This window comes from Amblyomma maculatum, chromosome 9 (genome assembly GCF_055883805.1).
Source record: "Amblyomma maculatum isolate TAMU_Amacu chromosome 9, ASM5588380v1, whole genome shotgun sequence".
Lineage (NCBI taxonomy): Eukaryota > Metazoa > Arthropoda > Arachnida > Ixodida > Ixodidae > Amblyomma > Amblyomma maculatum.
The window spans coordinates 122,224,127-122,236,753 of NC_139352.1; the positions used below are offsets into that span (position 1 = coordinate 122,224,127).

The following is a 12,627-nucleotide window of genomic DNA, read 5'->3' on the forward strand; positions in this document are numbered from 1 at the left end:
CCTGCATAAGGGCTTACGGTACATTGTAAATAAAATAAACTAAAAACTCCCAAGTCATGCTGCACTTTAATGAAATTTTTGGTCCTTTCTACTCAAGTCACTCAAGCCTAATAATCTAGCACAAAATGGAATTTTTTTTTTAATTCTGCACAAATAAATGTTGAATTTGCCTTTCACAGCCTTGAGCTGTTGGAGAAATTTCTATGGTAAGCTCAGAGTTTGTATGCCATAAGCATTATTCGCCCAATGATACGCACTCCCGTGCTTGCTGAATAGAAAACAATTTTTAGTTTTGGATTTTGTTAAGCACAATATCATGAATTGGATCATCACTGCACCTGTAGTTAAACTGTTTAAACGTGGTCTAGAATTATGCTGACTTAGTTTGCAATGTCAGTGCTACATCATGCAAAGCACTGCCTCCTTCAGCCATTTAGTTCATGTTAAGCTTTGCTTTTCAGCTTATCCTCAGTTTTAAAATTGCTTTATTCACTGTTCTGAAAAATGCTTCGTAGAAATCAAAAGCCTTGAAAATATGTCTTCCCCAAACCAAAAACGTTAGAGGATTATAGCGCTCCCATTTAGTCCAAAGGATAAAGCGAGCATGTAATCAGGCGTTTTACCACAGCAGGACATAAAATCACATGATGTGAACCACCAACAGCTATCCCTGTAAAACACCAAATCACACAACTGAAAGAGAAGTTAGACAGCGGCCTACTGTAATTCATCAAAGGCGGTAGAATTTAGTTTTACATCCATAACAACAAAATATAAGATTCCTTTCATAACAAGCATGGATAAAATAAAGAAAATGCACAGCTCCCATCTGGTAAGTTACATGAGTATTTTTGTTGATGCCAGCACTGTTTAGAAAGGCAATGTGCAGTGAAGGTGCAAGAAGCTTTTCAAGAAGAAGAAACATCTCACTGGTCAAGTCAAAGCCGCAGAACCCTGCTCACCAATTTCCTCACATCCTATGGAGCCAACCTCGTAGAAGACACGAATGACAAAAAGGAAGTGTCGGCTGCGGCCTCCGTATTCAGACCAGTAAGACCGGTCGGGGTCAAAGTTTGAGTAGTTGGGGATCTTCATCTCCTGCGTCTCCACAGCCAGGACCCGACCTACAGGCGAGGGGAATCGTCAGAGCCGGACAGATGAGCAATGCCATACAGGCAATGCAGAGAGCAGGATGAAGCTGTGGCCAACCCATAAATTTTCCTGGGAGGAGCATGACTCACCAGTCCTAACTTCTTCACTATAGTGGTCTTCACATCTGCTTTCTGTCTGCTTCGTGAAACTTCTCAGCTGTCCCACGGTTGCATTTTGTGACTCAGTACTCACAATTTTTTTTTCTTCACTTCATTTTCACCCTCATCAGGAGTAGCATGCCAGGCTCACCACCAGGGAGACATCTCCAGCCAGTATCATTAAAATATCCTTCTCTCCCTCACGGCTGCAAAGGCTGAATACACACGACATGATCCACTCATGATCCATGGCGCACTGAACACGTCAAGATCAGTGCCAGGTAAGAATGAATGGTGGTCTTTATGCTCCCCTCCTTCCTATAATTAGCAGAAAAGCAGGCAGTTGCTCAAATGATTAACATGCAAGAAATGCACGAGAATCAAAGCCCACGTCCAAACTGTGCTTAGGAAGAGCTGTCTCTATGACTGCTCTTACGCCGGAGAGAAAGTAACTTAATGAAAGTGGAGACGTCAGCTGGTGGTAAAAGAACCTGCTACTCCACACTAGGGGAATTAAAAGGAGAGATTACAAATGAGTGATGATGTCATAGTACAGTAAATATTAGCTTCAGTTATACAGGAGACAAGGCACACACTGGGTGGCACTCATCTCGCGTGGAGATGACGTGCAAAACGTCTTCCACACACAAACACATATACAGCACACAGTTGCAGAGAAGAGTTCTCTGCACTCTCAAATTTTCGGGACAAATGTGAATGCGTGCATGCCACACACTGATTCTGAAAATCCTAAAAATACACAGAAACATATCCTTGCAGAAATGTTTGCACTGTGAACTACATAGGCACGCATATCAACCACATATGAAGGTCGCATAACACGCAAGCATCACAGAGAGGAATCTAACTCTATTTTAGACAGATAGGCCAAGAAACTGCAAGCTCTGGACATAGCCGCTGACCTTTCACATCAATGCACAAACTGCATCAGCTTCTTGTAAAAGGACAATTCAGAAACGTAAAAACAATGTGCCTTGGTGCATATGCATTGTTCGTGCAACATTTTTGCCCGCTAATGTACATTTTGCCGATAGCAGATTCCCCTTCAGCACAGCATATTCCTATTCAGCATAACCAGCATTTATGTATTTTCAAGATAGTGCAGCTGAGTTTCGCAACAGTGAACATCAACAGAACTGTTGACAACAACAAGATACTTTTGCTGTCCACAGTGAAACCCATAAAAATCAGCACAATTTTTTTCCTTAAAAACAAAAAACAAAAAAAATATGACATCAGTAGAGTTTGTGGTAAAAAATTGTTTTTTTTTTTAAAGGAAAGACTCAGTAACTGTCTCGCTGCTCAATGGACAACCAAATCATGTCATGGGGGAAGGGATGAAAGAGTGCGCTTGTGGTTGGTGATGAATAAATTTCAACCACCTTCCTTCAACGTGCACTGATATGTATTGCGCACTTTACATGGGTCTGTCTTGCATTGGCTGTTCTAGAGGTAATAATAGCTTATTGTGCTTTTTTGCCTTATTTTTATTATTCCATGATAGAAGAAAAACAAATAGGTCTTGTGGGCCACGTAACCTCGAGCGAGCGCGCCCGGCAGCGACCTTCTGCGCATGTCATGCCAGCCGGTCATGTGCACAGGTGCGTGCACATGACCCTTAATCGAAACTAGATAAGCTAGGAGCGATCGGCGCCAGAGGCTTTTTTTTACTTGGTCGGGTGTTGTAGCGAGCAGCGCAACGGTGTTTTGGTCGGTGTCAAGGGTGCGGCCATTTCCCACCGGAGGAACAACATACGTGAGTGAATTCGCCTGGAGGGCGTTTATTTTCGCTCGCACGCACTTTCACGTGCCGTGTGTGTATCCACCAGCAGTGTGTTTCTTTTTATTTTTGAGAACACGGATACTTTGTTGGCTCGCCGGTGCAACGTTCGCAATACCCATAGACCCTTCTTTTGCATCTATCCCTTGATATACTCTAACCCAGTTGATTGCTTGTTTATTTTTTCTTAACCTAATTAAAGTGTTTTTGTTCCTGAGGCAGCATTCTTTTGTGGTCATTCGTTGCCCGATGTGCGGCTCCCGAGCCCCGAGAGAAGGCGGAGGCCTTCATTTGGAGCCCAACGGGTTTTGTTTCCCTTGTTCAAAACTTTCAGGAACTTGTCACCGGTATTTCAGAGTGCGCATCCATGCCGCCAACACCACTTGGTGCCGTCCGGTTGTTGGATGGTGAACGAGGTGCCCTGCTGACGGCGAGCGAAGACCAGCCCCCCTTCAGAGCCTCCTAGGACTATGCCCACCTCATCACACCCACCTACGTGGCAACATAAGTTTCCAACCCAGTATTGGTTTCCAAACCTCGTGCTCAATATTTCCAGATGAATCACTCACATTTCAATGCGGTTACGTTCTGGTAAGACCACTTCGCCTAGTACGAATCAGAGGATCACACAGCTAACACAACGTCTAATCTGGAAGACAACGGAACGGCAGCAGCAGAAACCTCCGACGACAAGGGGAAGGCTTTACCAGATTTGGCTACGGTTTTCAGTCAGTTGACCGTGATGCTGGAGCGCCAGGCACAAGCAACACCTACCTTCCGCCTACAGCTCGCAGTGCCTAAATACGAGGGGAATACCGATGAGAGGTCAGTAGCAGACTTCTTTCAAAAAATGGAGGACTACCGCAAAGCAGAGGCACTGCCCAACGACATTTTGCTACAATGCCTCTTGCCAGTAGCTCTGACGGCTTCCGTCGCGCGCTGGCATCGTTGACAAACCTTTCAAAGTTGGGCGCACTTTGAGGAGCTCTTAAGGGCGGAATTCTTACTCGCCAACTATGCCATTCATGTAAAGGACGAACTGCACACCCGCACACAGGCCGAGGAGGAAAGCCTCCTAGAATACATTCACTCCTTTCAAGAACTATATGAGCGCGCCGACCCTGCCGCGCCAGAAACCGAAAAAGTTAGGCGCACAATACGTCAAGCACACCCACGCTTACAGGCATACTTGCGGGGACGTACCTTCGCGACACTGGATCACCTTGCCAAAGCTGCTTCTGATATTCAGGCCGCAATGCTAGCTGAGCTCACCTACCGGCCACCATCTCCGCCTAAAACCTCCCTAGAACCGTCCTGTGCGTGGTCCGGCCCATCTGCGGTAACCAGGAACTCCGGACTGCCACCCCAGCTGCCTCGCTCGGTAGATCTGTTCAGTCACCACCCTGCTGAAATACCGAGCCATTCCCAAACCCGCAATCGCAGCATGGGGTCATCACGGCTTACCGAGGGTCGTACCAGACGTTCCGGTACAACGGCACATCAGGATAGGGACAACACAAATAGTCCAGTGTGTTTCAAGTGCGGCGGTCAGGGCCATTACAGGAGCCAGTGCCCTAGCCGCCGAGGCGGTCAGCAGCAGGGAAACAAAGACGGCCGGCGGTGGTAAGCAGAAAAAACCATTCGCCGGCCCACGGTTTTTCGGGGTCGCATGCCTTTTTGCAAAACGCAGGTCCCAAGTCTCCTTGTGTGGCAGCAGTTGGGACACCCCACGTTGGAGCGCGCAAATCCCGGACATCACCTGCAGCGGCTGCTGGCTACCATTCGGTTACGGGTGCAGCGTGGGTGTCGCCACCGGGTGCGGAGTGGGTGTCGCCACCGGGTACAGCGTGGGTGTCGCCACCGGGTGCAGTGTGGACGTCACCTACGGGTGCAACGTGGGTGTCGCCACCGGGTGCAGCAATGTCACCTTCGGGTGCAACTTGGGTGTCGCCACCGGGTGCAGCAATGTCACCTTCGGGTGCAACGTGGGTGTCGCCACCGGGTGCAGCAATGTCACCCTCGGGTGCAATGTGGGATTCACTTTCGGGTGCAACGGTGTCGCCATCAGGTGAGACGTGGTGTCGCCCCCCGGGCACAACTTGTCCTCCAATTCGCAGATTCAGGACAACATAGGGGAGGGTGTTTTGGTCATTGCACCATCCAGCGGCCAGGCCGCACACACGTGGCCAACCGCCGGGAGAGCTGATCCAGTCGCTACCTTTCCTGCCTGAATCAACCCAGGTGCCATTGACCCAGGTGCCATCGATGCAGGTACCATCGTTGCCACCTGCTAGGCATGAGGCAGACCCCGAGAAACCCTACGAACACTCAGTGAGTGCAGTCCCGTTAACTTCTTGTGAAGAAAGCCAACCAGAAGAGACCCCGCTAGTCTTGATAAAAATTGCAGGACTGGAACTTCCAGCTCTTTTAGACACAGGGTCTACGGTGTGAGTCTTCAGCGATCAGGTAAAGAATTCCTGTGAGACAAAACATGTCCGGTTGCGGAGTGTACACACTAAACTTCGTATGGCGTCGACTCACATAGCACCCGCAACCTCAGCAGCCCGCCTAACAGTTTATATAAACGGTCGTAAGATTAGACAGCGTTTCTTACACCTCCCCGGACTATCCTGGCCAGTTATACTAGGCCGTAACTTCATAGTGAAGGCAGGAATCGTGATGGATCTCAGTAGGGGCACCTACCGGTACGGCACCGGTACAGAAGCATTTCAGTTCAAGACCAAGGCCGCTGAGCTACTGTCACAGTTGCTTGCTATCACAGGAAGTGGTATTCTAACTGTTTTGAATTCCTTCACTGGGCCACCAGCGGAAAAATGCAGAATCGAGACAGTGCTCAGGCCCTTTGCAGCAATGTTCACGGAGGCTCCGGGGATGGCCAGCGTACTAACCCACAGGATCGACACCGGCGATGGTCGTCCTATCCGATTCAATCCAGGGCCCTTGAGTGCCCACAAGCGAGCGCTGCTGGATGGGGCCCTTGACGAAATGGCGGCTACCGGTGCGGTGAGACCATCAAAAAGCCCCTGGACGTTTCCTGTTGTTCTCGCGACTAAGAAAGATGGCACAGCACGGTTGTGTGTCGATTATCGACGTCTGAACGCTGTGACAGTATGAGACTCTTACCCTTTCCCGTCAGTTGACTCTGTTATGTACTCACTTGGGTCAGCTAAGTTTTTTACAACTCTTGACTGTAGCAGGGGTTTTCTGCAGATCCCGATTGCCCGCTGTGACATTGAGAAAACTGCTTTCACTTGCCATCGGGGACTGTTTGAATTTGTGCGATTGCCTTTCGGTTTGTGCAATTCACCTGCTACTTTTCAGCGTGTAATGGATATTGTGCTCGGAGACGCTAAATTTAACTACGCCATGGCCTACATGGATGACGTAGTAGTGTTCTCAGAAAGCCTTGAAGAGCATCTTCTTCATCTAACCAATTTCCTTAAACGAATGCAAAATGCGGGCATCACCATTAACCCCAGCAAAGTTCAGTAGTGACAAGCACTATCAACCTTCTTGGTTTCACAGTGGAACAGGGCACAGTCCGCCCAGATGAAGAGAAACTCCAGGCCATTCTACAGCTCCCACCACCAACAAACATAGTCTCCAGCAGTTCTTGGGCATGGTGGGATTCTACCGTCACTTCATCCCGAACTGCGCCGACCTAGCGCGACCCCTCCATCAACTCCTCCGGAAAGGTGCCCGCTGGTCATGGACACTGTCACTGTTGGCAGCCATCGCAGATACTGCACGCCTGTGGCTTCCAGATCTTAACCGGCCATTCACAGTACAAACGGATGCAAGTGAGCACGGAATTGGTGCGGTATTGCTTCAAGAACATCAAGGAAAGCTTTGCCCATTGGCGTTTGCCAGTCATACACTGACAGGACCTGAAAGGAACTATAGTGTGACACAGAAAGAGTGTCTCGCGATTGTGTTTGCACTAAAGAAATTCGACACGTATCTGGATGGTGCCGAATTCACTATTCACACCGACCACCAGGCCGTATCGTGGCTTTCAAGGCTGCAAAATCCAGCTGGCCGTCTAGCCCGATGGCCACTCGCTCTCCAAAAACATAATTACAAGGTAGAATACAGAAGAGGCACTTTCAACAAAGTGGCCTATGTCCTGTCTCGAGCTCCACTTCCCGGTGAGGGCGAGTGAGCACCCGCGGTCCACACTGTGACAGTGCCTGCAGACTCCTGGGCCACACTGGTGACCCGTCAAGAGCTGCTTGACGCTCAACTCTCAGACGACCAGTGCAGCCAGGTATGCCAGAGCCTGAACAGTGCCAACCCTGCAGGGAGCCGGGCGCCTAATCGAAACTATGACTGCTACGTTGAAGTGGAAGATGGCTTGATCCTAAAGTATATTCCTGCTGCCGACAAAACAGTGGTGAGTCAGCATTTCGTGTGCTCGTTCCCAAAAGCCTCCGCAAGCACTTTCTAGAGTACTTTCATGGCACACACCTGGCGGGCCATAGCGATGGGAAGAAGACGTAAGAAAAGTTGTGCTGCATCGGGACATGGCCGCGGATGAGAAGGGATGTTCTGAAGTATGTTCAAACTTGTGCTACATGCCAGACTGCCAAGCCGAGGGGAGGCAAACCACTGGGCCTTATGTAACCGGTAGAGTGCAGCTACCCATGGGAAATTGCGGCCGTAATGTGGTGGGCCCTTACCCCAGATCGGCTAAGGAGACTTGCTTGTTATCACAGACCACTTTTCGAAATGGGTAGACTTGTACCCATTGCGCAAGCTAGATGCGAAGAGATCTGGGATAAGCTTTTAGAAACGTTCACTCGCTTCAGTTTTCCAGCGCAACTTATCACATATAATGCAACATACTTCACAGGCAAGATATTTGTTGACACTTGCAAAGCTCTTGGCTCACGAAGTCTGGCATTTAAGCACCGACATGTCTGACCGACGTACATATTCAACATAAAGAAGGTCGCCAATCGTCAAGGTGTGCAACTGGTTTTTTCTGCTCCACGTAAATTGGCTAGCTTGTGCAGGAGAATTAGCAATAAAGCAAAGTCATAGTGCATGGTGAACCACGAGAAGAAGTTCGTACCCTGTGAAACTCAAGTTGTTTATTGCATTCCATTACCATGCGGGAAAGCTCTTGGCGTGCAGCAAATGAAGACTACACCCTACCACCCTCAAGCTAACATCACAGAGCGTGTGAACAGAAATCTAAAGACTACGCTGGTGGCGTTCACAGAGTGCCATAAGGATTGGGACGCACGGCTGCAGGAAATGGCCTTCACCACGAGAACCCCGGTAAACCGGTCCACTGGGTTTACGCCGGCATCAATCCTCCTCGGTCGTGAACTTCACTTTCCTATTGAGAATCATTTCGTGAACAGTTCTGATTTACCAGATCACAATTATTCTAGGTACACTCAGGATCTGGCTAAACGCCTGACCGGAACCCTGAAAGAAGCAAGAGAGAACCTGGATCTCGCCCGCCTAGAACACTGTAACCAATACAACAAAAGCAGGCGACAACTGGAGTTTGCGGTAGGTAACAAAGTGCTGCAGCGCGCACATCCTCTTAGCGACGCATCAAAGGGCTTTGCGGCTTCCCTCGCTCCGCGATGGATTGGCCCTTACGTGGTAATGAAACAGGTGTCTCGGCTTTCCTACCTACTTCGTGAAACACACAGTGGCCAAGATACCGGTCCAGTCAATGTCGCAGACCTCAGGACATACCACGAGCGTCAAACCGAATTGTAACCACAGAAGCGTCATTTCACATTTTGTCCTGCCAACTATCGTACACTGCTATGCACTGTTATGCATGCGAATCTTTGTTGGTTTTGTGACTTTACGCAGGATGCCCCGCCACTCCAGTTCGTGTCGGCGACTCTATTACCGAGATCATCCTCGGCACAAAAATGGGCGCCCACGGGCCAAAGAGGGCAGCGACACGTCGCAACGTGGTGCCACACTGGGGGCGGTTCGGAGGCCTCCTTCTCCTCGGCCGCCGCCCGGGAGACCCAGCTCCGCCCGGAGAGGGGCACCCTGCCGGTGCGGGCGCCCTTTTCCGGCCGTACTTTGGATGACATGCGCAGTTCGGACCCCATCCCGCCCCTCCCCAAAGAAGCAAACGTAAGGTGGTGTGCACTGTGCGACTCACGTGTGATATCGGAGGACGCACACAACACCAGGAGCAGCGGCGGCTGCACAACACCCTTGGAGAAGCGTTGGAACCGGGAGCTCCGAACAGCGCCAGGCAACATATGCTGATACAGTTTGCCACGGCTCTCCACCAGGGCCAGCCGGCACGACATGGCCCTCCAGCCCGGGACACCTCGGCCGATGGCAACCTCATTGACATTGACGATATCTAAAACTTTTGTCGGTGGTGTTTTTCTTTTTTCCATTTTTTTCGTTCTTCCATGGCATGTTGTTCGACCCTGCCGGTTCTCCCTGCCTTTTTTTTGTCTTTGTCGTTTTTCTCCTTTTTTTTTTCTCTCAAAACCCCCGGGAGGGGTTTGGTCTTGTGATGGGGGGAATGTGGGCAGCGTAACCTCGAGCGAGCGCGCCCGGCGGCGACCTTCTGCGCATGTCCCGCCAGCCGGTCATGTGCACAGGTGTGTGCACATGACCCTTAATCGAGACTAGATAAGCTGGGAGCGATCACCGCCAGAGGCTTTTTTTTACTTCGTCGGGTGGTGTAGCGAGCGGTGCGGCGGTGTGTTTCGGTCAGCGTCAAGGGTGCAGCCATTTCCCGCCAGAGGAGCAACCTACGTGAGTGAATTCACCTGGGGGGCGTTTATTTTCGCTCGCGCGCACTTTAACGTGCCACGTGTGTATCCACCAGCGGTGTGTTTCTTTTTATTTTTGAGAACACGGATACTTTGTTGACTCGCCGGTGCAATGTTTGCAGCACCCGCAGACCCCTCTTTTGCATCTATCCCTTGATATACTCTAACCCAGTTGGTTTCTTGTTTATTTTTTCCTAACCTAATTAAAGTGTTTTTGTTCCTGAGGCAGCATTCTTTTGTGGTCATTCGTCGCTCGGTGTGCGGCTCCCGAGCCCCCTGAGAGAAGGCGGAGGCCTTGAGTCTTGTGGTGATGGTATGCTATTTATCTCCAATTGTGTGACAGCGCTCTTTAAACCGAACGAGGTCTTAAAAACAGTCTCTGAAGCAGTAAGGTGGAGAGTTAAAACCATTTCACGAGAGCTGAAAATGAAAATACTTTTAAAGGAAGCACGTATTAATGAATCAAGCATTACCTACTTTTATTAAAACAGTTCAAGCGAAATTTTAAGAGATTTATGTCAAAGGCGAAATTTAGTCCTAGAAGCACGGAAACAAAACTATCATTTGTAACTTCGAAATGGCTTGCTTTTTCAAATGACTTGTGATGATGAATTCATGCCCCAAACAGAACTTGCTACTAAAAAGTCTTTACCAGAGCTTACTGATGATGGAATTCTGGATAAAAAAAAAAAAAGATGTCTGGACCTGGCCAAATTCCAAATGCTTTCCCAATGCTTTTTTAAATGATATGCTGAAATGAGTTCATTTTATTTAGTAGATATTTTGACAAATTCACTTGAATGTGATGATGTTTCTAACGATTGACAAAGGCTAGCTAAGGTAATAACTAAGCTAAGGTAAGACAGCCGATTTCCGTAGTTAATCAAATGTGAAGCACCCCTACTATGCTTTCATAAGCATTTTTAAACTTTGTTATGCTTCAGTTTATTTTGGTATTAAAGGTTCTCATGAAAATGATTAGACTTTCTGTACATGGTTCAACGCTGTTTATTTTCATTTCTTAGATTTTCATGCATATTGCCGCGAAACCTTCAAAACTGTATTTGTTGTTTTTTAACAGCCGCCCGCATGCGGCCTTATCACTGTGATTCTGGCACGCGTATCAATTCTGTATCCCGTGTTTGTTCATTCTCGTTGTCGTGATACGAAGCGTTAAAATTTTCTTTATCGCGAACGGTGCGCTGAGACCTGTCTCGAAGATTCCGATCACTTGCGTATGTTTCTACAATGTTCCAGGTTGTGCTAGTTGCAGTTTGCGACATTGCCTAGATTGTTCTGAGCAGCCTTTATATTGAGCGTTGACGACTGTAACGGGCATTTTTTGTTCGATGATCGACGAGCACGTTTGTTGCTATCGCCGCCGCCGAGTTGCTTAGTTTTCTTGCAGGCGCAAGTCAGCCCAATAAAGAGTTAATTTCAGTACCATCAAGCTTGTGTCTTCTTTTGGTGTCTATGGCCTTGTCACCACTACGTGACAATATGAACGAACACAGTTTTGTGACCTGTGTATAGTAGTAAACCAAGTTCAACACATGCTTTTTGTCACACAAGCCATATCTTTCATATGCTATCGCCTATCACATACTCAACAGGCATGCCCAAACAGGTTGTCAAGAAAGTCCCAGTCAAATATCCGAGTCGCAGGTTGATTCTTCGCGGGCGACTAAGCTGCACCTATTTTTCTGGCAGCAATTATCACTTCCAATAGTGCAGCCCAGTGTACTGAAGGTTCGACAGCATGTTTGTTTCTCATTGCTTTGCCTTCCATTTCATGACGTTTCTTGTGCTAAGCCGTTTCTCGAGCACACTCTGCATTACTTCCTCATTTTTTGTGCTTCTAGGTACTTCTGCCATTTAGTCACAAAACCAGAACCTGTAAACGCACATTGAGCCTAGTGAACCTGTGCGATCCTTATCATCGAGCGGCCCAGTGAGCGGCTCGGAGCCAAGGCAGAGGAAGCACCGTCCGTGCACGTCTCCTGCCCGTGAAGGCCGAGGAGCAACTGACACTAAGGAAGACAGTTCGAATTTAAAGGTGTGCGAGTGACACTAACACGCACTTATGCAGCCCTGTGCAACGGCTACAACTGAGATATGCGTCACTCTCTCATCGGCTGCAGCTGAGAGACGCGGCGCAACACCACCTAGGCTCGCGGCGTCCCTTTGTACCTCAAGCTCATGGGGAGAGAGAAAGACAGCAGGCGCAGGACCACCACCAGTGAAATCCGTGATTGTGGCCAGAGGTGCTATGCACTAAAACAGGGTCCAAAAGATGTCACAAATTACCAACCAATCTCCTTGACAAGTCATCATCATCATCATCATCAGCCTGACTATACCCACTGCAGGGCGAAGGCCTCTCCCATATTTCTCCACTTAACCCGGTTCTGTGCTAGCTGCATCCACTTCACCCCTGCAAACTTCTTAATCTCCTCCGCCCACCTAACTTTCTGCCGCCCCCTGCTACGCTTTCCTTCCCTTGGAATCCAGTTTGTTACCCTCAGCGACCATCGGTTATCCTCTCTTCGCACTACATCTCCTGCCCATGTCCATTTCTTCTTCTTAATTTCCACTAGAATGTCGGTAACTTGAGTTATTTCGCTGACCCACTCTGCACGCTTCCTATCTCTTAATGTTACCCCTACCATTTTTCGTTCCATAGCCCTCTGGGTTGTCCTCAACTTAAGTAGAACTCTCTTGGTTAGCCTCCACGTTTCAGCCCCATAGGTGAGTGCAGGCAAGATGCAACTGTTGTATACTT

At 48.7% G+C, this 12,627-nt stretch overlaps 1 protein-coding gene across 6 annotated transcripts in view; it reads right to left on the reverse strand.

The window, feature by feature from the left end:
- LOC146180294 (uncharacterized) overlaps positions 1-12,627 on the reverse strand; it is an 85,697-nt gene that overhangs the window by 22,099 nt on the left and 50,971 nt on the right. For 5 of the 6 annotated variants that reach the window (XM_084579511.1, XM_084579510.1, XM_084579515.1 and 2 more), the window contains exon 4: positions 963-1,124. The exons of the other annotated variant lie outside the window; for it this stretch is intronic. In XM_084579511.1, the coding sequence (XP_084435637.1) occupies positions 963-1,124 (162 nt within the window). The remainder of the gene's footprint in view (positions 1-962; positions 1,125-12,627) is intronic. 6 annotated transcript variants of the gene reach the window in all.